This window comes from Arachis ipaensis, chromosome B1, assembly GCF_059453495.1.
Source record: "Arachis ipaensis isolate K30076 ecotype BB chromosome B1, ASM5945349v1, whole genome shotgun sequence".
Classification (NCBI taxonomy): Eukaryota; Viridiplantae; Streptophyta; class Magnoliopsida; order Fabales; family Fabaceae; genus Arachis; species Arachis ipaensis.
This window is the reverse complement of record NC_142436.1, coordinates 38856683-38881685: the sequence shown is the minus strand read 5'-3', so window position 1 is coordinate 38881685 and position 25003 is coordinate 38856683. Positions and strand designations below refer to the sequence as shown.

Below are 25003 nucleotides of genomic sequence, written 5' to 3'. Positions count from 1 at the left end.
TTTTCTTAGCTTGCCTTCCATTTATGGTCCCTAAGGGTGTGTGCTTCTCATGCCTCTTCCTTGCATGCTTAAACTACCCTTGCACCACATGATAATAATTTGCCTTGCCCTTCACACATTATCCTAGTCACATGTTGCAGCTGTCATGTAACAAAGATACCCATATTCTATGGCATAACTTTTCATTACATAGAGCTCATGTACCTCCACTTCTTTGGGTTTGATATTTTCCCTTTCTTGCTTCCACAGGATGGTCATCAAAAAGAACAAGGGGAAAGACCCCAAGAAGCCAGCTTCCAATAAAGTGCGCCAAGAACTAACGGCCAGGCCCCTCCTGAAGAAGACTAAGGGCCCCGTTGACGTTCTAGAGAAGGACAACCCTCCTAAGGATTCAAACAAGTTTCCCAACCGTTACTGCGAACTTGTTTACTCCAGAATGATTGAAAGGAATTACCATCCGGAACCCCTCCTAGTCTTACCGGCTCACCTCATTCCGATTGTGATGCCACACATTGACCGGAGGCAATGGAGGTTCCTCTTGAGGCAACCAACGGAGGCCAATCTCTCATGGGTGGTGGAATTCTACTCCAACTTCCACTCACCTCATCTCACATCAATATTTGTGCGCCGAAAACAAGTGTCGGTCACAGTGGAAACCATCCGAGAAGTCCTTGGGATTGTACCGTCAACGGATGCATATGACGCCTACCAAGAAGTCTTGGCTACATGCGTTGACCGCGCATTCGATTGGAGCGCGATCCTCCGCGTCATTGCTTTACCCGACGCATATTGGATTCGGGGGACCATAAAGCGAAGACCCAAGGGTTTAGATGTCCGCCACCTCACTCAAGAAGCCACGGCATGGGCCCAAATTCTAGCTCACTACGCGCTCCCAAGCACACATGGGTCATCCATCACCGCCGAGCTTGCCTTATTGATATGGTGCATCTTGACCGAGAAACCGGTCGACGTTGCACATGCTATCCGCCAATCCATGGGGCGCATTCATGCCAAGGGAAATCTACCATTCCCCGCTTTAGTGACGGCATTAGTTGCGAAAGCCGGCGTCAACCGGGAGACTAAAGATAGGCGAACCTCAATACCGGTCGATGGTGATATCATTCCGACCAAGAGATGCCTCAAGCCTCCGGAAGTCGCCAAGGACATTGAACTGCCCACACCAACTGGCCACGCTACCACTTCATCTACATCACAAAAATCGGCCGCCCAACGCCTTGAGGACCTTCACAACAAATTAGACCGCTATGAGAGGCGTAACCAACGCCGCTATGCTCATGTGAAGAGGCTTCTAAGCATAATCACCCCACCTATGGAGGAACCCGATATCTCCACCTCCACCGCAACTTCAAGCGGAGATAGCAATGGCATTGGAGATGTGGCACACTCGGCGCTCGATCGCAAAGTGTGCCTAACCTCTAGCACGGAGGACCGTGCTAAGTTTTAAGTGTGGGGAGGTCGGCCGACCGATCTCCGTAGGTAACATCTGAATAAATCCGAATAAATTAGGATAGGTTGCATGATTAGGTTTTAGTTGGCACCATTCGCATGATAAGTCTGCTTGGTTGGAACAATGAAATTCTCTCTTAGGAAACCAACACTTTGGGGCAACCATGGCATTGCAAATTTTAAATGCTTTGATGCCAAAGTTGCATGAAGAATTATATTTTGGAACATGGGTTTGAAGTTAAGAACACAAGCTTGTGAGATTTGAGCCTAATGGTGTGGTTACATCTTATAACCACTTATTTTTCCTTCTTGTGTGCATTATTCTCTTTCTATGATTGTGACCTTTGATTTGTTTGATTCTTTATGTCCATTATTTGGTGTATTCATGCATTTATATGATTGAGGCCATCATTTCATTAGCTCACTCACCCAAATGGCCTTACCCTCTATCTTCCTTTGTTAGCCAAATTTGAGCCTACGATTAACCCACTTTGTTCTTAATTTAGCACATTACAAGCCTTAAAGCGGAAAACAATAAAAGTCCTTATTTGGATCTTTGATTAGCTTAGGCTAGTGTGTGTGAGTATCATTCAAGTGTGGGAACCTTGGGACATTGGGTGAATAAAAGGGTATTTTGTATTATTATTGAAAATATTGGGAATTGGGTACATACTCATGTATTGATCAAATGTAAAACCTTATGCATTGACGCTCTTGTATAAAGAAAAATAAAATGAGAAAAACAAAAGAACAAAAGAAAAAGAAAACAATATGGAAAAGAAAAGAAAAAATAGAAAAAGAAAGAAAAAAAAAAGAGAAGAGGAAAAATAATAAAAGGGGACAAAATGCCCCAAAGTGAAGCTCAAGAGGAATCAATGCATAAGTATTGTGAAACGAAAAGAAAATGCATAAGTATGTGGAAAAGTGAGAAATGGGTAGTTAGGTTAGTACTTAATTGTATAGGTCATTATATAGGTTAGGTGGGAAAGTTTAAGTTAATCAAAGATTCAAATCCTAAGTCCACTAGCCATATATGACCCTACCTTGACCCTAACCCCATTACGACCTAAGGAAAAGACCTCATGATAATTGTATGCATGCATTGAATAATTGTTGATTGTTAGATGAAAAACAAATCTTGGAAAGCATGATTAGGGGAGAATTGAGAGAATAAACCCCAAACACCGAGTGATTAGAGTGCAAACACTTCCGACGAGGGTTCGATGCTCAATCCTTTGATTCCCGGCTCTCGCGAGCATTCCTCATGCAAGGTGGCACATATTGCATTTGATGCTTAGAAAGTGGCAAGTCCTATGCTTTGACCACCATCGTATCCCATGTGCTTGCATATGTCCTAAGAAGGCTAATTTGCTCCCAACCAAGTGGATAGTGGCACTAGTCATAGTTGCATGCATATAAGTAGGTTGCACTTCATGAGTCTTATACTTTTGCAATCCCTCGGTCTTCTGTGTTTCTTTGCATTTCTCTAAGCATGAGGACATGCTAGAATCTAAGTGTGGGGAGGTTGACAAACCCCAATTTGAGAGTTTATCTTGTGCTGATTTCAGGGGTTTTATCAATGATTCCACACACTTTCTATATGAAAATACAAGATTTTGCATTCCTTTCCTAATTTCGCCTCATGAATGAAAACATGCTTATTTCGCACTAAAATAGATACATTTCTAATCTTCTCTTGATGCCATTCGATGCCGTGACTTGTGTGTTAAGTGGTTTCAGGATATAGAGTAGGAATGGACCGAAAGAGAGAAGGAAGACGGGTACAAAGGAAGGAAGCATGAGGATTAAGCTTTGGAAATTTCCGCATGGGCGCGTGCGCGCACTTGGCGCGCCCGTGCGGATAGGGCAACGTGAAGCCAAAGCCAAGAGCCGGCTTGAGAAGCGGCTAAGCCAGGATCTTCATGGGTGCGCACGCGTACATCACACCTCCGCGGCGCGTGCGCGTACCTTGCGCGTGCGCGCCGATTTGCGAATATGATTTTTTAAGAAGTCACGTGACTTAGGCGTGGAGGCAGTTAAGGATCCCACTTTTGGGAAAACACCTTGGCGGGAAAAGCTTAAGAAGACCAAAGGAGCAAGGGTTAGGGACAATTTTTTAGTTCATTTTCTAAGATCTAGATATTTTGGGGAGAGGAGAGTTAGTTACACCTTGGGGAGAAGAAGAGGGAGATTCCAAGCTTTTCACTAGGGTTCATCCTCATCTAATTTCTGAATTTTCAATGACTTTTTGGTGAGATCCATTATAATTCTCACTCCACATTGTTCATGTCATAGATTTTCTTCTCCAATTTCAAGTAGTAGATGCAATTGATCAATTCTCATAGATCTAGAATTCAACTTTGTAATTTGGGATTTCGTCTCTATTTTGAGAATTCGATTTTCATTGCTATTCTTTGAGACTTGTTGTTAGATCTTTGTGTTGCAATACTTTCAATTCGACTTTTCTTCTCATTTTACTATGACTTTCCTTCTTGCTCATCACATGTTTGATAAAATGACAACACTAGCTATGGAGTAGAATTTTCACACTTGGCATAGGGTTTGGTCCTTGGAAGAAGTTGAATAGTTGTATCAATAGTTGATTTGGAATTAGGGATTGCTAGTTGGCTTGGAGTGCACTAAAGCTAGATTCCCATAAGGTGAAGCTAGGACTTGTGACTCAAGTTGATTGCTTTCATTTGACCTCCCTCTATACCTAGGGGATAACTAAATGAAGCAAGGCCTAATTGTTGTCAACATTGAATGGACTATAAGGATAGAATTTCTAATGCCAACCCTAAGCCAAGTCTTTTGATAATTGATTGTTTTTTTCTCATTACTTTGCTAAAACCTTCAAAGAATCCCAACAAGGCTTACTAAATCAATAAGATGCACACTTTGGCAATTCCAAGGGAGAACGACTCGGGAGACTAGTACTCTCGGATATAGATTGTAGATTTGTTTGATGAAGGATTTTGCGTCGGTTTAGACTATACTATGATTGATCATTTGATAATTTCTATACCGGCAAAAATTCATTTGTCAAAATGGCGCCGTTGCCGGGGAAGTTGCTTAGTGTGCCATGTTATTGTTTTGGATTAAGCGTGTATATATGTACATAGTTGCACTTCATTGTAAACTACTCAATTGACTAACTCCTCATCGTTACAATGAATTCCATTTCCCCTTCATTGCATGATGCGTTCACAACCGAACCCGAGCTTAGCCCCTTTTGATCCGGAAATAGAACGAACTTTGTTTCATATTAGACAAGCTCGGAGGCGGCTAAGATTTGGAAAAGGTGAAGAGGTTTTCACCACCTCAACCACCTTACTAGAAGTGATCATTGAACCGTCACTCAAAGAAGGCCTTAATCATACTCCCATCAATCTCACTAACAATTCTTCTTTTGTTTTAGGTACTAATACCATGGACGCTCCAAGGAGAGTTACCATCAAGGAAGCGGGTGCACCGGATTATGTCCTTCAACCCCTTCATGTAACTCACCCCAATTTGAATGCGAACTTTGAATTGAAGACCGCTTTGATCAACCTCCTACCCAAGTTTCACGGGCTTCCCGCACAAGACCCTATTCGACATCTCAAGGACTTCCATCGCATATGCTCGACTACTAGACGGGAAGGGTCTGATGAAGTTGCTATATGGTTGTTTGCTTTCCCTTTCTCTCTTGAGGACAAGGCCAAAGAATGGTTCTACACTTTCTCTAGTGAAGTTACCTCCGATTGGGACCTACTTAGAAGGGGGTTCTTGGATAAATTCTTGCCCCCGGAAAAAATGGATAGGCTAAGGAAGGAAATGTCTTGTATTGTGCAAGGTGAGACGGAACCACTCTATGAGTATTGGGAACGGTTTCGCAAACTACTAGATGCATGCCCTAATCACATGATCGACACTCAAGTATTGCTTGGATACATATGTCAAGGGATGCGAGAGCAAGATAGAACCCTCTTGGACACTTCTAGCAATGGTTCTTTGTCCAAATATAAAACCGCGGAGGAGGCATGGCAACTTATTATTGACTTAGCCGAATCCAATCAACATATGAGGCGAAGAGTCAACCGTCCAAGGACCGTGAACGAGGTATCGACTAGTGGTGAAGCCACCGCTCTAACTCAATCCTTGAATGAGATGACATCCGTCTTGAGGCAACTCCAATTGAACCAACAACAACCACAACAACCTCAATCATATCAACAACACCCTCCACCACCTCAACAACACAACCAACAATTGGTCCCTCAAAGAGTATGTGGCATTTGCTCTTGCTACTCTCATCACACGGATGAATGTCCAAGCCTTCAAGAAGACAACACTTTGGCGGCTACCCATAATTTCTATGACCGCCCTAATCAAGGGTACTACCAAGGAGGTAATCCTAATCAAGGGCACCCTTATCAAGGAGGAGGCTACAACCAAGGAAGTGGACACAATAATCAAAATTGGAAAGACAATCATCAACAAGGGAATAGGGACAACAACAACAATGGAGGAGGTCAAAGATGGAATAACAACTCGCAAAATTTCTCACAAAACCGACCATACAACTTACAAAATCAACCATACAATCAACAAAACCCACAAAGAAACTACCAAACATATCAACCACCACATCAAAGACCACCACCCAACCAATCACAAACTCCTCAACTCACATATGCAACCACCCCCTCCAACCAAGACGAAACACTCCGGACCATTATCCAAGGCCAAAAGGAATTACAAAACACACTTGCTTCCGGCCTCACCGGCCTCACCTCTACACTACAAGCTCTTCTTGCACGCATGGACACACCATTGACCCCCACTCCTCAACCCCCGATCCAAAGTGTCATTCCCTCTCAACCTCAACCAAACCCAAAAGGGGGCATCAATGCCATCACCCTTAGATCCGGTACACAACTAAAAGAAAAGGAAGCAAAGGACCCAAGTCCTATCACAACCGCCCAAGAGGAAGAGAGAATAGATATAGAAGAGGTAGTGGAAGAGGAGACACCACAAGCCATAGTCGAGGATGAAGCCCAACTAACAAGGGAGACAACCAAGGCCAAAAGAACCCTGGAAGAAGAAATTGCTCAACCACTTCCATTTCCAACACTTGCAAAGAAAGCTAAAAAGCGCATAGAACTCGACCCCAAAATGGTAGAAATGTTCAAGAAAGTTGAGGTAACCATCCCCCTCTTTGATGCCATTCATCAAGTTCCTAGATATGCCAAATTCCTCAAAGATTTATGCATAAACAAGGATAGAATTCTTGAATTGGAAACCATCCCATTGGGGAGTTCTATTTCCGCTTTAATGGGAACATTGCCGGAGAAGTGTGATGACCCGGGCCCTTGTATGGTCACTTGCACCATCAATGGAGTTCAATTTAGAGATTGTATGTGTGACCTCGGAGCATGTGTTAGCATCATGCCGCTCTCCGTTTACCGGGTGTTGAAGTTGCCACCACTAAAAAGGTCGACGGTAAGATTTGTCCTAGCGGATAAAAGCATAATAACCGTAGCAGGTGTTGCGGAAGATGTATTGGTGAATATAAAGGGGTTGGTGTTTCCGATTGACTTCTATGTCCTTGAAATGCCGTCAAGCGAAACCGAGAGAGCATCATCTATCCTACTTGGAAGGCCATTCTTGAGAACTTCTAGATTTAAGCTTGATGCTTACTCGGGGAACTACTCATTTGAAATAGATGGGAGAATTGTAAGCTTTAGCCTAGAGGAAGTAATGAAGCATCCACCGGAGAACCACTCTCTATTTCGGTGTGACCCAATCGATAACATAGTAGCCGAAGTGCATCTTGCAAGATTAGATGAGAAGTGCATGGTCGAAGAAGCAAATGAAAAGTCAAGCGAACTAAATACCACACATCATACAAACCATCCGGAAACTCAAACTTCAAAGAATGACAAGAAGATGGAATTGAAGCCACTACCACCTCACTTAAGGTATTCATACCTTGATGAAGCCCAAAAGCTACCCGTGATAATTGCACAAGAGTTAACTCCTCAACAAGAAGAAAAATTGCTGAATGTATTGAGGAAAAACAAAAGGGCAATTGGGTGGAGTTTGGCGGATCTAGTGGGAATAAGCCCCCAAGTATGCGAGCACCGCATATTTCTTGAAGAAGGAGCAAGACCGGTCCGACAACCTCAAAGGAGACTTAACCCAACCATTCTTGAGGTGGTGAAGAAAGAAGTCACTAAGCTACTTGAAGCGGACATCATCTATCCTATCTCGGATAGCGAATGGGTAAGCCCGGTCCAAGTAGTGCCAAAGAAGTCCGGAGTGACAACAATCAAAAACGAAAGTGGTGAACTTATAGCAACAAGAGTGCAGAATTCTTGGAGAGTATGCATAGACTACCGAAGATTGAATGCGGCCACAAGAAAAGATCACTTTCCACTACCATTTATCGATCAAATGCTTGATCGGTTAGCCGGTAAATCATACTATTGTTTTCTTGATGGCTACTCCGGATACTTCCAAATTCATATTGCTCTAGAAGACCAAGAAAAAACCACATTTACTTGCCCCTTTGGAACGTATGCTTACAAGCGTATGCCATTTGGCCTATGCAATGCACCGGCAACGTTTCAAAGATGCATGATGAGCCTATTTGCGGACTTTCTAGAGCAATCGATGGAAGTTTTCATGGATGATTTTAGCGTGTATGGTGAGTCATTTGAGCATTGCTTAGGCAACCTTGAAAAAGTCTTAGAAAGATGCACCAAAACAAACCTTGTCTTAAATTTTGAAAAATGTCATTTCATGGTCAAACAAGGCATTGTTTTGGGACACATAGTATCAAAGGAAGGCATCTCCGTAGATCCGGCAAAGATAAATGTCATATCCAATTTACCTTACCCCTCCTCCGAGAGGGAAGTCCGTTCTTTTCTTAGACATGCAGGATTCTACCGGAGATTCATCAAGGACTTTAGCAAGGTGGCCTTACCCCTCTCTCGATTACTACAAAAAGGCACCGAATTTGAGATGAGCAAGGAATGTATGGAAGCATATGACAAACTCAAGGTAGCATTGACACAAGCCCCTATTGTACGAGGACCCAATTGGACTCAACCCTTTGAAATCATGTGTGATGCTTCGAATTATGCGATAGGAGCCGTGTTAGCACAACGCGAGGGTAAGATTCCCTATGTCATAGCTTATGCTTCCAAAACATTAGACGGAGCCCAATCCAACTACACTACTACCGAAAAGGAACTCCTAGCTATTGTTTTTGCTTTGGACAAGTTCCGAGCCTATCTTCTTGGTTCCAAGGTAGTAGTGTACTCGGATCACGCGGCACTAAAGTACTTGTTGGCAAAAAAGGAATCAAAACCAAGATTAATTCGTTGGGTGCTCTTATTACAAGAATTTGACTTAGAAATCAAAGATAGGAGCGGTTCCCAAAACCTAGTGGCGGACCATTTAAGTCGCCTCGAACACACAAAAGGCGACACCACCCCTATCAATGATTCCTTTCCTTTAGATGCTTTGCATGCAATCTCGGAAGTGGTTCCTTGGTATGCCCCAATAGCAAACTATTTGGTTTCACGCACTTTCCCTCCCAAACTCGACAAAAACAAAAAGGATAAGCTGAAAAGCGAATCCAAATACTATATTTGGGATGATCCCTACTTGTGGAGGTGTGGAGCGGACCAAATAATGCGACGGTGCATACCTCAAACCGAATTCCAAGCAATCTTGGACGCTTGCCATGCTTCCGAAGGAGGTGGTCACTACGGACCCCAAAGAACGGCAAGAAAAATCCTTGATTGCGGATTTTGGTGGCCAACTCTTCTCAAAGATGCTTCTCTCTATTGCAAATCTTGTCCCCAATGTATTAGGTTTGGAGATATTTCCAAGAAGGACGAAATTCCCCAACAAAATATGCTTTTTTGCGAAATCTTTGACGTATGGGGAATCGACTTCATGGGACCATTTCCAAATTCCAATGGCTTTCTTTACATCTTGTTAGCCGTCGATTATGTGTCAAAATGGGTGGAGGCAATCCCCACCCGAACGGATGACGCTAATGTTGTGTATTCTTTTGTGAGGAACAATATCATTTGTCGCTTTGGCGCCCCAAGAGCAATCATAAGTGACCAAGGATCCCACTTTTGCAACAAAAGAATAGACGGCCTCATGAGAAAATATGGCATCATCCACAAAGTCGCCACGGCTTACCACCCTCAGACAAACGGCCAAGCCAAAGTCTCTAACCGGGAAATCAAGCATGTGTTAGAAAGGATTGTAAAGCCGAATAGGAAAGATTGGAGCATTAAACTCTCCGATGCACTGTGGGCCTATCGAACGGCTTACAAGACACCCATTGGCATGAGCCCCTTCCGGCTTGTATATGGTAAAGCATGTCACTTACCGGTGGAAATTGAACACAAAGCTTATTGGGCCGTAAAGGAGTGTAATATGAGCTTGGGTGGGGCCGGAGTAGAGAGAAAGCTTCAATTGGCAGAATTAGAATGTTTGAGATTGGAAGCTTACGACAACTCTAGACTTTATAAGGAAAAGTTGAAAGCCATCCATGACAAGAACATTAGGAGAAGAGAATTCCGACCCGGTGATCTAGTCCTTCTCTACAATTCAAGGTTGAGATTACTACCCGGAAAGCTTAGATCAAGGTGGGATGGGCCCTACCAAGTAGAGAAAGTAGAACCTTATGGAGTCTACCACTTGCGCCACCCATCAAGCCCGAACATCTTCAAGGTAAACAGACACCGTCTCAAATTGTATCATGGCGAGCAAAGAAAGAACGCCAAGGAATTTGAAGTGTTCCTCTTGAGGGATGCAACTCTTGAATAAACACTATAAGCTACTGAAAGTCCAACTTAAGGACGTTAAACAAAAGTGCTAGGTGGGAGACACCCCACCATGGTAAGATCTTCCTTTGAGATTTGTACATAGACACTTGACTTCATGTTTGTTAGCTAGATTTTAATGACAACTCCCCTTCATTTGTTGACTTCATTGATAGTTTACCAAGTAAAATGCCCTGCTATAGTGCTTGAGTGGCTGTATAGGGGGGGTTTTGAAATGTCAAAAGTGGGGTAAAACACTTGCAAATTTAGAAAAAACCACCCCTCTGCGCATGCGCGCACATGGCGCGTCCGCGCACATGGGCGAAATCTGCCAATCGACGCACAAGCGCACTGTGCGCGTCCGCGCCGATTGCCTTGCTGCCCTCCTAGTACATCCTACAGAGAGTTAAGCCACTCTCAAGCTTACACTAAGCCACCGGCCCAGCACCTTTGCCGCGTGCGCGCACCTGGCGCGCACGCGTCCATACCAAGCAAGCACGAAATGCGCGCGCGCGCCGCAGCCGCGCACGCGCCCTTTTATTCTGCACTCCTCTCTGAGCCACTTTACAGAGAGTTGAGCCCCCTCCAGGCCCTTCTCATGCCTGGGGCACAACCACGAGGACGCGTGCGCGCACTGTGCGCGCGCGCGCCAAAAAGCGCTGAAGCAATCTCTGGTACTTCGTCCAGAGAGTTATGCCACCCCTGTGCCTCTCCTGCGCCGCCAGCCCAAGCGCATGGACGCGCACGCGAAATGTGCGCGCGCGCACCCCTAGTCCACCTCACTCCCTGCGCGAGCGCGCACCGCGCGCGCACGCGCCGGTGATCGACGCCTTCTTTAAAAAAAGAAAGGGCACACTCATCCCTTCATTCTCATTCCACTTCTCTTCTTCTTCCATATCCTTCTCCATCTCACAAGGTATTATACTAGGCTCCCTCTTAGTTCATTGATCTCTTGTAGTTCTTATTCATTTAGTTGCACCATCTTTTAGGTAGCTTCTTTCTTCTTTTTCTTCTCTCTTCCTTCTTTCTCTAATTACTTCCTTGGGATGTCTTTGCTCTCCTCTCTTTCAATCCAATTCTTCATGGGCATTTAGGTCTCAAACTCACTTACATGAATAGATGAATGGTGTTGCTTAATTTTTCTTGCAATCAATATGCACTATAATCATTAATAATGGATTGTGGAATGTTACATTGCTCTCATTTTTACATAATCACATACTACTTCAAGGATGCACGCCAAGTGTTCGATGAAAGGCACACTTGAATTTTGGACTCATTGTGACTACCTTGCCTCTCACCAATCACTTTTGAGTGCATCCCCACTTTCCACAAACCATTCATTCCCATTTTCTTAGCTTGCCTTCCATTTATGGTCCCTAAGGGTGTGTGCTTCTCATGCCTCTTCCTTGCATGCTTAAACTACCCTTGCACCACATGATAATAATTTGCCTTGCCCTTCACACATTATCCTAGTCACATGTTGCAACTGTCATGTAACAAAGATACCCATATTCTATGGCATAACTTTTCATTACATAGAGCTCATGTACCTCCACTTCTTTGGGTTTGATATTTTCCCTTTCTTGCTTCCACAGGATGGTCATCAAAAAGAACAAGGGGAAAGACCCCAAGAAGCCAGCTTCCAATAAAGTGTGCCAAGAACTAACGGCCAGGCCCCTCCTGAAGAAGACTAAGGGCCCCGTTGACGTTCTAGAGAAGGACAACCCTCCTAAGGATTCAAACAAGTTTCCCAACCGTTACTGCGAACTTGTTTACTCCAGAATGATTGAAAGGAATTACCATCCGGAACCCCTCCTAGTCTTACCGGCTCACCTCATTCCGATTGTGATGCCACACATTGACCGGAGGCAATGGAGGTTCCTCTTGAGGCAACCAACGGAGGCCAATCTCTCATGGGTGGTGGAATTCTACTCCAACTTCCACTCACCTCATCTCACATCAATATTTGTGCGCCGAAAACAAGTGTCGGTCACAGTGGAAACCATCCGAGAAGTCCTTGGGATTGCACCGTCAACGGATGCATATGACGCCTACCAAGAAGTCTTGGCTACATGCGTTGACCGCGCATTCGATTGGAGCGCGATCCTCCGCGTCATTGCTTTACCCGACGCATATTGGATTCGGGGGACCATAAAGCGAAGACCCAAGGGTTTAGATGTCCGCCACCTCACTCAAGAAGCCACGGCATGGGCCCAAATTCTAGCTCACTACGCGCTCCCAAGCACACATGGGTCCATCACCGCCGAGCTTGCCTTATCGATATGGTGCATCTTGACCGAGAAACCGGTCGACGTTGCACATGCTATCCGCCAATCCATGGGGCGCATTCATGCCAAGGGAAATCTACCATTCCCCGCTTTAGTGACGGCATTAGTTGCGAAAGCCGGCGTCAACCGGGAGACTAAAGATAGGCGAACCTCAATACCGGTCGATGGTGATATCATTCCGACCAAGAGATGCCTCAAGCCTCCGGAAGTCGCCAAGGACATTGAACTGCCCACACCAACTGGCCACGCTACCACTTCATCTACATCACAAAAATCGGCCGCCCAACGCCTTGAGGACCTTCACAACAAATTAGATCGCTATGAGAGGCGTAACCAACGCCGCTATGCTCATGTGAAGAGGCTTCTAAGCATAATCACCCCACCTATGGAGGAACCCGATATCTCCACCTCCACCGCAACTTCAAGCGGAGATAGCAATGGCATTGGAGATGTGGCACACTCGGCGCTCGATCACCCAGTGCGCCTAACCTCTAGCACGGAGGACCGTGCTAAGTTTTAAGTGTGGGGAGGTCGGCCGACCGATCTCCGTAGGTAACATCTGAATAAATCCGAATAAATTAGGATAGGTTGCATGATTAGGTTTTAGTTGGCACCATTCGCATGATAAGTCTGCTTGGTTGGAACAATGAAATTCTCTCTTAGGAAACCAACACTTTGGGGCAACCATGGCATTGCAAATTTTTAATGCTTTGATGCCAAAGTTGCATGAAGAATTATATTTTGGAACATGGGTTTGAAGTTAAGAACACAAGCTTGTGAGATTTGAGCCTAATGGTGTGGTTACATCTTATAACCACTTATTTTTCCTTCTTGTGTGCATTATTCTCTTTCTATGATTGTGACCTTTGATTTGTTTGATTCTTTATGTCCATTATTTGGTGTATTCATGCATTTATATGATTGAGGCCATCATTTCATTAGCTCACTCACCCAAATGGCCTTACCCTCTATCTTCCTTTGTTAGCCAAATTTGAGCCTACGATTAACCCACTTTGTTCTTAATTTAGCACATTACAAGCCTTAAAGCGGAAAACAATAAAAGTCCTTATTTGGATCTTTGATTAGCTTAGGCTAGTGTGTGTGAGTATCATTCAAGTGTGGGAACCTTGGGACATTGGGTGAATAAAAGGGTATTTTGTATTATTATTGAAAATATTGGGAATTGGGTACATACTCATGTATTGATCAAATGTAAAACCTTATGCATTGACGCTCTTGTATATAGAAAAATAAAATGAGAAAAACAAAAGAACAAAAGAAAAAGAAAACAATATGGAAAAGAAAAGAAAAAATAGAAAAAGAAAGAAAAAAAAAAAGAGAAGAGGAAAAATAATAAAAGGGGACAAAATGCCCCAAAGTGAAGCTCAAGAGGAATCAATGCATAAGTATTGTGAAACGAAAAGAAAATGCATAAGTATGTGGAAAAGTGAGAAATGGGTAGTTAGGTTAGTACTTAATTGTATAGGTCATTATATAGGTTAGGTGGGAAAGTTTAAGTTAATCAAAGATTCAAATCCTAAGTCCACTAGCCATATATGACCCTACCTTGACCCTAACCCCATTACGACCTAAGGAAAAGACCTCATGATAATTGTATGCATGCATTGAATAATTGTTGATTGTTAGATGAAAAACAAATCTTGGAAAGCATGATTAGGGGAGAATTGAGAGAATAAACCCCAAACACCGAGTGATTAGAGTGCAAACACTTCCGACGAGGGTTCGATGCTCAATCCTTTGATTCCCGGCTCTCGCGAGCATTCCTCATGCAAGGTGGCACATATTGCATTTGATGCTTAGAAAGTGGCAAGTCCTATGCTTTGACCACCATCGTATCCCATGTGCTTGCATATGTCCTAAGAAGGCTAATTTGCTCCCAACCAAGTGGATAGTGGCACTAGTCATAGTTGCATGCATATAAGTAGGTTGCACTTCATGAGTCTTATACTTTTGCAATCCCTCGGTCTTCTGTGTTTCTTTGCATTTCTCTAAGCATGAGGACATGCTAGAATCTAAGTGTGGGGAGGTTGACAAACCCCAATTTGAGGGTTTATCTTGTGCTGATTTCAGGGGTTTTATCAATGATTCCACACACTTTCTATATGAAAATACAAGATTTTGCATTCCTTTCCTAATTTCGCCTCATGAATGAAAACATTCTTATTTCGCACTAAAATAGATACATTTCTAATCTTCTCTTGATGCCATTCGATGCCGTGACTTGTGTGTTAAGTGGTTTCAGGATATAGAGTAGGAATGGACCGAAAGAGAGAAGGAAGACGGGTACAAAGGAAGCAAGCATGAGGATTAAGCTTTGGAAATTTCCGCATGGGCGCGTGCGCGCACTTGGCGCGCCCGCGCGGATAGGGCAACGTGAAGCCAAAGCCAAGAGCCGGCTTGAGAAGCGGCTAAGCCAGGATCTTCATGGGTGCGCACGCGTACATCACGCCTCCGCGGCGCGTGCGCGTACCTTGCGCGTGCGCGCCGATTTGCGAATATGATTTTTTAAGAAGTCACGTGACTTAGGCGTGGAGGCAGTTAAGGATCCCACTTTTGGGAAAACACCTTGGCGGGAAAAGCTTAAGAAGACCAAAGGAGCAAGGGTTAGGGACAATTTTTTAGTTCATTTTCTAAGATCTAGATATTTTGGGGAGAGGAGAGTTAGTTACACCTTGGGGAGAAGAAGAGGGAGATTCCAAGCTTTTCACTAGGGTTCATCCTCATCTAATTTCTGAATTTTCAATGACTTTTTGGTGAGATCCATTATAATTCTCACTCCACATTGTTCATGTCATAGATTTTCTTCTCCAATTTCAAGTAGTAGATGCAATTGATCAATTCTCATAGATCTAGAATTCAACTTTGTAATTTGGGATTTCGTCTCTATTTTGAGAATTCGATTTTCATTGCTATTCTTTGAGACTTGTTGTTAGATCTTTGTGTTGCAATACTTTCAATTTGACTTTTCTTCTCATTTTACTATGACTTTCCTTCTTGCTCATCACATGTTTGATAAAATGACAACACTAGCTATGGAGTAGAATTTTCACACTTGGCATAGGGTTTGGTCCTTGGAAGAAGTTGAATAGTTGTATCAATAGTTGATTTGGAATTAGGGATTGCTAGTTGGCTTGGAGTGCACTAAAGCTAGATTCCCATAAGGTGAAGCTAGGACTTGTGACTCAAGTTGATTGCTTTCATTTGACCTCCCTCTATACCTAGGGGATAACTAAATGAAGCAAGGCCTAATTGTTGTCAACATTGAATGGACTATAAGGATAGAATTTCTAATGCCAACCCTAAGCCAAGTCTTTTGATAATTGATTGTTTGTTTCTCATTACTTTGCTAAAACCTTCAAAGAATCCCAACAAGGCTTACTAAATCAATAAGATGCACACTTTGGCAATTCCAAGGGAGAACGACTCGGGAGACTAGTGCTCTCGGATATAGATTGTAGATTTGTTTGATGAAGGATTTTGCGTCGGTTTAGACTATACTACGATTGATCATTTGATAATTTCTATACCGGCAAAAATTCATTTGTCAAAATTTGATAATAAATGTGTCTTCTTTGATTTTCTATTGTTGATCTCTTGTTTTTGTAGTTGTAGATTCCTTTAATTCTTGCATTTAATAATGTTTACTCCTCTTGCACTTTATGTGTTTGTTGAAATGTCTCTTTTAGTTTTAGTGTAGATTTTGTTCCTCTTGGCCTAGGTAGAGTAATTAGTGACACTTGAGTTATCTAATTCCTTTGTTGATTGATAATTGGAGAGATTGCTAATTGGTTTGGGGTGCACTAAAGCTAGTCTTTCCTTGGGAGTTGGCTAGGACTTGTGGCTCAAGTCAATTCATCCACTTGACTTTCCTTTAATTATTAAGGGTTAACTAAGTGGTAGCAATGAACAATTCTCATCACAATTGAGAAGGATAACTAGGATAGGGCTTCTAGTTCTCACACCTTACCAAGAGCCTTTTATAGTTGTTAGTTTATTTTCATTGCCATTTACTTTTCATGCTTCTTATCCAAAACCCCAAAATAACTCATAACCAATAACAAGACACTTTATTGTAATTCCTAGGGAGAACGACCCGAGGTCCAATACTTCGGTTTATAAATTTTAGGGGTTTGTACTAGTGACAAACAACTTTTTTGTATGAAAGGATTATTGCTTGGTTTAGAAACTATACTTTACAACGAGATTTAATTAGTGAATTTCTAAACCGTCAAAAATCCAATCGTCAAAATGGCGCCGTTGCCGGGGAAAATTGCAATGGTGTTATGTTATTGGTTATTGTATATATGTGAATAGTGTGAATATGTTTGCTTTTGTTAGCTTTTGCTAGTTTTAGGATTTAATTTTCTTGCTTCTTATTTGATTTTGTTTTCATTTTCTTCTTGCTATCATGAATTCTCACCTTGGCTATGAGTTTGGTTATCAACATGTTGTAGGAAATGAGGACTATAATGAAGATGTGTATCAAGGATGGGACAATCAAAGGTGGGAGGAGCCATATGCATATGATCAATCTTCATGGCAACAACCTCCACCAATGCACTATGAAGAAGAGCCATTCTATGATGCATACCAATCCAATGGCTATGGTGAATCACCTTGTGACTTCCAAGCACCGCCACCATATGCCTATGACTCTCACCCTCAACATGAACCTCAACCATTCTCACAAGCCTTCCCATACCAAGCACCTTCCTATGATCCTTACCCCTCATATAACCAACCACCCCTACCATATTCTTATGACCATTATGAGCACGAGCCCTTAGAACCACCACCCTATCAAGATCACTACCAAGAACCACCTCAATACACACAATCTCCACAACCTTACCAAAAAGAACCACCTTCCTATTATGAACTCTCTCTCCAAAACAACGAACCTTCCTACCCACCATAAGCCCCAATAGACGATTCTCTCACTTTATTACTTCAAGGACAAGAGGCCATGAAACGGGATACACTTGAGTTCGTGACCAACTTGACTAAGGTGGTGCACACTTTAGCCCACCAATGCTTGAATATTCAAGGTACTTCCGTGACCACATGTGAAAAGTCAAAAGAAGAGCAAAGCATGAAGGAGAAATTGGAAAATTCGGTGGAAAAGGAGGAGTCAAATTTTGTGTTGGAACAATTAGAGAAACCTATGATCACTGAAGAAAGGGGAGAAGTGGTTGAAGATCTCGGAGATGTTGAAAGTCCATGGGAATGTAGCATCATGGAGAACTCTTCCAAGAAGTTTGATATTGATGTTGAGGAGGGTGCGCAATCTCCAAGACATATCATCGTTGGAGACTTGGAAGAGGTTTATCAAGAAATGGATTCAATCATAGATGAATTGCTCTCTACAATGGAATCTTCACCCATTGGACATGGAGTTGAAATTATAGAAGAGTATGCACAACCTCCCAAGGAAGATGAGAAGGGCACGGTGTATATTGAAATTGAAGAATATGAAGAGGTTGATCAAGAGATGACCTCGTTCATCAATGAATTTCTATCCAAAATTGAATCGCCTCTCATTAAACAAGATGAAGTGCTTGAAGATAACACCAAGCCACGTAACAAAGAGGATGAGGTTGAAAGTGAAGAGAATTGTGAAGAGGTGGAAACAACTAAAGAGGAGCACAAGAGAGTGGACCTTGCATGGTCTAAGTGTGGGGAAGCCTCTCTCCCCAAATTACCATCCAATACAACATTTAAGTGGGTAAAATCTCTATCCCTGAGCTTTAATCTCTCACTTGAATATGGTTTGCTTGAAAATGATGGTCAACTTAGAACTCTTTGTGGAATTAAAAGTAAAAACGAGTTGTGTAGTGGTTGGAAAATGGGTGTTAAGCCTATCAAGGCCAAGGCCTCAAGGTATAGGGATGATGTTGGGACAAGGATTACTTTATACGGATCTAGGAGGAAGCATTGGTGGAGTAAAGAGAATTCTATGAGTCAATCACCTTTATGTCAACCGCTCATCCGACAAAACCATGAAACTCAACTAACGGATGGGTGTGAAGACAAGATATGGGATCCCGGTTCGCTATGTGAAAACCAACTATGGGGACTCACATCTTGGGTAGAACTGTGTCCAAGCTTAATGAACATGGTTGGAAATTCTGTCAACCAATTGAGAAGCAAAGATCCTTGGAGATTCAAGGACGAGTACAAACACAAGCCACCATGACAATAGGCTTCTCAAAATGTCCAACTTAAGGACTTAAACTAAAAGTGCTAGGTGGGAGACACCCCACCATGGTAAACTCTTTCCACTCTTTTAAATTTATTTAATAAGTGATTTGAGTTACCATTGTAGGTAGATGCTTCATAGAAATTTGTTTGTACAACTTAATTGTTAGCTTAGTCACGTGCATGTTGTGTTTAGTAGTAGATGAATAATATCAAAAATTGCATTTTTGTGAATTGTATGATGGTTGAGTGAATAAGAGTTGTGAACACTAAGGGGAGCACCCAGCAATTTTTTTCTGAAAAAAAAAAAAAAAGAGAAGAAAAAAAAAAAAGGTGGGCGTGGACGCGCGCGTACGCGTCCCGGTGCGCATGCACCACGAGCCACACTCCCGAAAGTTGGGCCTCTCTTGGGCAAACATTGTGCCTTGAGCCCAACCTGACCCACGCGGACGCGCACCTGCCGCGTCCGCGCCGATTTGCTGCTGCAAATGATTGAGCCAAACCCCAGAGAGTTAAGCCATTTCTGGGCTAGCTTTAGGCCCCAGGCCCAACCCGATCTGCGCGAGCGCATGCATCGCACCAGCGCGCCATTTCACAATTTGTCAATGTACGCGAACGCGCATTTACCGTGCGCGCGTCCTTGCGTGTTGCCACCAATCTAGGCCACGAACCCGAGAGTCGGGCGTGCCTCAAGCCAATTCTAAGACTCAGGCGCAATCTCATGTACGCGTGCGCGCACCGTACGCGCACGCGCTCCTGCCTAATATGCCACCCCACGTTAGCGCGCACTGCACGCTCACGCATGAATCTCCCTTTCCCCCAATGCGCGCGGACGCGTACATGCCGCGTGTGCGCAGGTCTGGTGCGCGACTCCCAGGCCAGTCTCCAGAGAGTTAGGCCAACTTTAAGCCCCCAACTCAACTCAACTTGCGCGAACGCACGCTGTACGCGTCCGCACCCCTCGCTGTTCACGCGTTGGCATACTTCACGCCTCCGCACCCATCAAATAAGATCAAGCAACTCACGCGAACGCGCCCAGTGCGCGTGCGCGTCGATGCGTATTAGCATCACCCAGGGCCAAAGGACCCGAGAGTTGTGCCAACTCTGGGCCTCTTTTAAGCCTCCAGCCCAGCGCATCCGCGCTGCTGCGCACCTTGCGCGCCCGCGCCATTCCTTCATTCCTTCCACTCACGCGAACGCGCACGGCGCGCGCACGCGCGGATTCAAATTTTCACTTACCCCAGAGACGCGAACCCTAGCGCATTCGCGCACCACACTTCTTTCCCCCTAACGTTCCATTTCTCTTCTCCCACCACTCAACCCCCAGCAACCTCCGGCGAGCGCCACTCACCGCGACCGCCGCCGCACGACCTACCTCCATCACCGTCCTTGGCCATCAATTCCCTTCCCCTCTCACCACCACCCGTCCTCTCTCTCTCCCTCTCACTCCTCTCACCCATCTCACCGTGACCAACCTCTCCGCCGCCACCCCGTCATCACTGCCGGCGGCTCGCTCCCTCTCTGTTCGTCCTGCACATTCTCCTATCATTCTCCTCTCTCACCATCACCGTCCCTCCTCCCCTCAGTTTCTCATTCCTCCGGCCAAACCACCGCGCCAGCCGTCTTCACCGCCACCGTTCACGGCGGTGCCAATTTCTGTCTCTGCTGCCCCTGCCCTATCGTAGTCCCCCTTTCCATTCTCAGTTTTTCCCGGCTCTCAGGATGTCGGATAAAGGAAAAGCCATAGCCACTGCTTCCAAAAAAAGGAAGCGCTCCAAGACCTCTACACCCCCACCATCTGCTAACTATGCGAGGAATCCGCTGAATGAGGAGGAGAAAGAAAATCAGTTACTCCCGTCCACTGAGCCAACCAAATTTCCAAATCTCTACTGCGAGCTACGCCTTTCCCGTTATGCAAAGAAGAATCTGAATATTGAGAAGAAGCTGAATCTTCCCAATGATGTGAGGCGTGCCATAAACGCCCGTATTTCTGAGCTGGGCTTGGATTTCGTCGATAGGGACTTGGGACGGATTAACATCTCGTGGGTCAAGGAATTTTACTGCAATTTCTTTCGACCGGGCTTGGATTCAGTATTCTTAAGGGGTAGAGAGATTATGATCACTGAGGATGCCTTGAGGGATGCACTGCTCTGCAGAGTTGGTACTCCTGAGACTTGTGCCTACCAGCAGGCAGAGGTAGCTCTCGTCTCCATGACTTTCAACTATGAGGCGCTTAGGCGCGTGATTGCTACACCAGATGCTTCTTGGGTAATGGATTCGAGCAACACAAAGCCCAAGGGCATGCTATTTGCACATCTGACTAGGGAGGCTAGGACTTGGCAACAAATATTTGCCCACTATGTCTTCCCTACCACTCACTTTTCAGAGATTCCGATGGATATGCTAGTCTTGATTGGGTGTGTCATGGAGGGGAAGGAAGTATATTTTCCCCGACTAATTAGGCATAGCATGTGGAGAGCTCATATTCGCGGCTTGTTACCGTTTCCGACACTGGTTACTAACTTAGCTGAGCTAGCCGATGTCCCGTGGGAGGACAATGACGTGACACCACCACCTCCAGATGACGACGACAAGGAAGTTACTATTTCCTGGGGTGTGTGGGTGCACGAGAGACCCCCGACTAGCCGCCGTTCTCGAGCTAGAGCAGCAGTCGAGGCAGCTATACCATCTTCTTTGCCAGCAGCCCCACCCCCTTCAGCACCTGAGCCCACTTACCTACTAGTTCAGCGTCTGTTTCGGTTCTTGGAGTGCGAGAGGCTCCATGTCAGACGCCGACTGGATCGGATGGATCAGGCACTCATCTCCCTTGGCGCTGAGTTACCTCCGCTTCCAGATTCTCCGACCTCCGATGAGCAGGATCATCAGGAGGAGGATGCGGATGAGCCACTTCAGCGGGATGCACCTCCAGCTGCTCCTACCACTACCGAGATCCCACAGCCACAGTCAGAGCCAGAGCCTATCGTTGTACCTCCCACTGATCCTCCGGTTTAGCATCGCGGACGATGCTTGATTTTAAGTGTGGGAAGGGCACTGGTAGCATTATCTGGGAACCGGTGAACTTTTCGGCCTAGTTATCTCATTTTGCACATCTTTGTATATATTTTGATGCATTTCTAGTTTGCTTTGGATACTTTTATTGCTTATTTTGGATTTTAGATATTTTGATGCTTTTGGATATTTTTAGATGTTTTGGATGATAGATTCCGTACTTTTAGTTGGATTCTTCTTTATAAATTTTTGTTTATCTTTGTTTTTAGTTTGTAGTTGTGATTAGAAATCATACGTTGGATTGCAAATATTTAGTCACCCTTTTTGCATAATATATTGGTTCTAAGTGAAAAAGGAAAGGGTGAACTAAGAAAATTTTTGAACTTTTCAATCACAACAATGCTTAGTCAAACATTGAGATTTTTCAAGAAGTTTAAATATAGGGCATTAACCCAATTGATTGAAAGAGAATTTTTGAAACTTGCTTGAATTTCATACCTTGTGAAGCATGTATTGAACTAAGAACACAAGCTTGTGAGACTTGAGCCTATTGATGTGGTTACATTTTTATAACCACTTATTTTCCATTCTTGTGTGAAATTGTTCTCTTTCCATGATTGTGATCCTTGATTTGCTTGATTCTATATATCCATTTATTTCTTGTGTTTGTGCATTTATATGATTGAGGCCATTATTTCATTAGCCAATTACCCAAATAGGCAACCTTTTACTCTCCATTGTTAGCCAATTTTGAGCCTATGCTTAACCAACTTATTCTTATTTTAGCACATTACAAGCCTAAGGCGGAAAACCAATGAAAAGTCCTTGTTTGGATCTTTGATTGACCTAGGCTAGTGAGAGTGTTTTATTATTCAAAGTTGGTGAGGCTTGGGAACATTGGATGGGATAAAAAGGGGCAGTACACTTTTATGTTTAGGAATTGGGCACATATTCATGTATTGATTAAATGTAGAGACCTTATGCATTGATGTTCTTGTATTTAGTTTGAAAAGAAGAAAAAAAATATATATATATAAAGAAAAGAAAAAAAAACGATGAAAAGAAAAGAAAAATGAAAAAAAAATGATGATGATGAAAAAGAAAAAAATAATACAATAAAGAAGGGACAGAATGCCCCAAAGTGAAGCCAATAAAAAGGGGATCAATGCATAAGTATTATGAATCAAATAAGAATGCATGAGTATGTAAGAAAAAGTGAAGAATGGGTAGTTAGAATAGCTTGCATTTGTATAGGTCATTAAATAGGTTAGGTGGGAAATTCTATGCTAATCAAAGATTCAAATCCTAGTCCACTTGACCATAAATGATCCTACCTTGACCCTAACCCCATTACAACCTAAATGAAAGACCTCATGATGAATGTATGCATGCATTGAATAAGTGTTGATTGTTAGAAGAAAATCAAATCTTGGAAAACATGATTAGAAGAGAATTGAGTGAATTAACCCTTAAACACTTGAGTGAATAGAGCGGATACACATCCGGTGAGGGTTCAAAAGTTCAATCACATGTGTTCACCCATATTATCTATATTCTTGCAAGTTTGAACTCTTTTTGAAAATTCAATACAATTGTGGTTTGGACTTAGTCCTTATTGCCTAGCTCCTGTGCTTACACATGCTCTCTTGGGAATTGATTTGTTTGAACTAAGCATTTCCAATTGCTTTAGATAATTGCATTTAGATATGACTCATATAGTTTAGTTGCATTCAATAAATGTCATTACCCTTAGTTCTTTCTTATTTTAGCATGAGGACATGCTAAGGCTTAAGTGTGGGGAGGTTGACAAACCCCAATTTGACGGTTTGTTTTGCATTGAATTTAGAGTATTTTGATAACCTTTTGTCACATTTAGCCTAGGAATTAGCATGATCTTGTTATCTCTCCCGTATTTGTGATTAAGTGTAAAAACATGCTTTTTAAGCCTTATTTTGATGAATTCTATTTCCTCTTTGATTCCATAAGATGCCTTGATGTGTTTGTTAGTAATCTCAGGATGAAATAGGCTAGGCATGGATCAAAGGAAGCAAGGAAAGAAGCATACAAGTGGAGAGAAGCATTAAAGGTCAAAGAAGCAAAATCAGAGCCATGCACGCGCACGCGCATAAGGCGCTCACGCGCACATCGCGAAACAGGCCAAGGACGCGCACGCGTACCATGCGCGCACGCGCCGATGATGGCACATGACCTCACTAATGCAACAAGTGCCTGGTGATTTGAGAGGGTTTCTGAACCCATTTTTGGCGCCAAATTGCTAAGGGAAAGGAATAAAAGGATGAAGGATTAAGGGGAAGGCATCACTTTTTGACTAATCATCACTCCCAACCACTAATCACTTTTAGTTTAGAGTTTTAGAGAGAGAAGCTCTCACTTCTCTCTAGAATTAGGATTAGGGTTAGGTTTAGTTCTTAGATCTAGGTTTTTAATCTTTGCTTTCTTCCACTTCTATCTCTCAATTCTTTGTTGCTACATTCAATCTTCTTCTATTCTTTTATTGTAATTTCCTTTATGTTGTTCTTATATTTTGTTGTAGATCTAGTATTGTTCCTTCTACATTCTTCCAATTCAATAAGAGGTAATTCATAATAAATGTGTCTTCTTTGCTTTTCTATTGTTGATCTCTTGTTTTTGTAGTTGTAGATTCCTTTAATTCTTGTATTTAATAATGTTTACTCCTCTTGCACTTTATGTGTTTGTTGAAATGTCTCTTTTAGTTTTAGTGTAGATTTTGTTCCTCTTGGCCTAGGTAGAGTAACTTGAGTTATCTAATTCCTTTGTTGATTGATAATTGGAGAGATTGCTAATTGGTTTGGGGTGCACTAAAGCTAGTCTTTCCTTGGGAGTTGGCTACGACTTGTGACTCAAGTCAATTCATCCACTTGACTTTCCTTTAATTAGTAAGGGTTAACTAAGTGGTAGCAATGAACAATTCTCATCACAATTGAGAAGGATAACTAGGATAGGGCTTCTAGTTCTCACACCTTACCAAGAGCCTTTTATAGTTGTTAGTTTATTTTCATTGCCATTTACTTTTCATGCTTCTTATCCAAAACCCCAAAATAACTCATAACCAATAACAAGACACTTTATTGTAATTCCTAGGGAGAACGACCCGAGGTCCAATACTTCGGTTTATAAATTTTAGGGGTTTGTACTAGTGAC

At 43.2% G+C, this 25003-nt stretch overlaps 1 protein-coding gene across 1 annotated transcript in view; it reads left to right on the top strand.

Moving 5' to 3' along the window:
• The window catches only part of LOC110270569 (uncharacterized), a 50606-nt gene extending 31457 nt beyond the window's left edge, over window positions 1–19149 (top strand). The window contains exon 3 of the mRNA XM_088501356.1: window positions 17068–19149. Within this exon, the coding sequence (XP_088357482.1) occupies window positions 17068–17531 (464 nt within the window). The 3' untranslated portion in view covers window positions 17532–19149. The remainder of the gene's footprint in view (window positions 1–17067) is intronic.
• Window positions 19150–25003: the final 5854 nt, after the last annotated feature.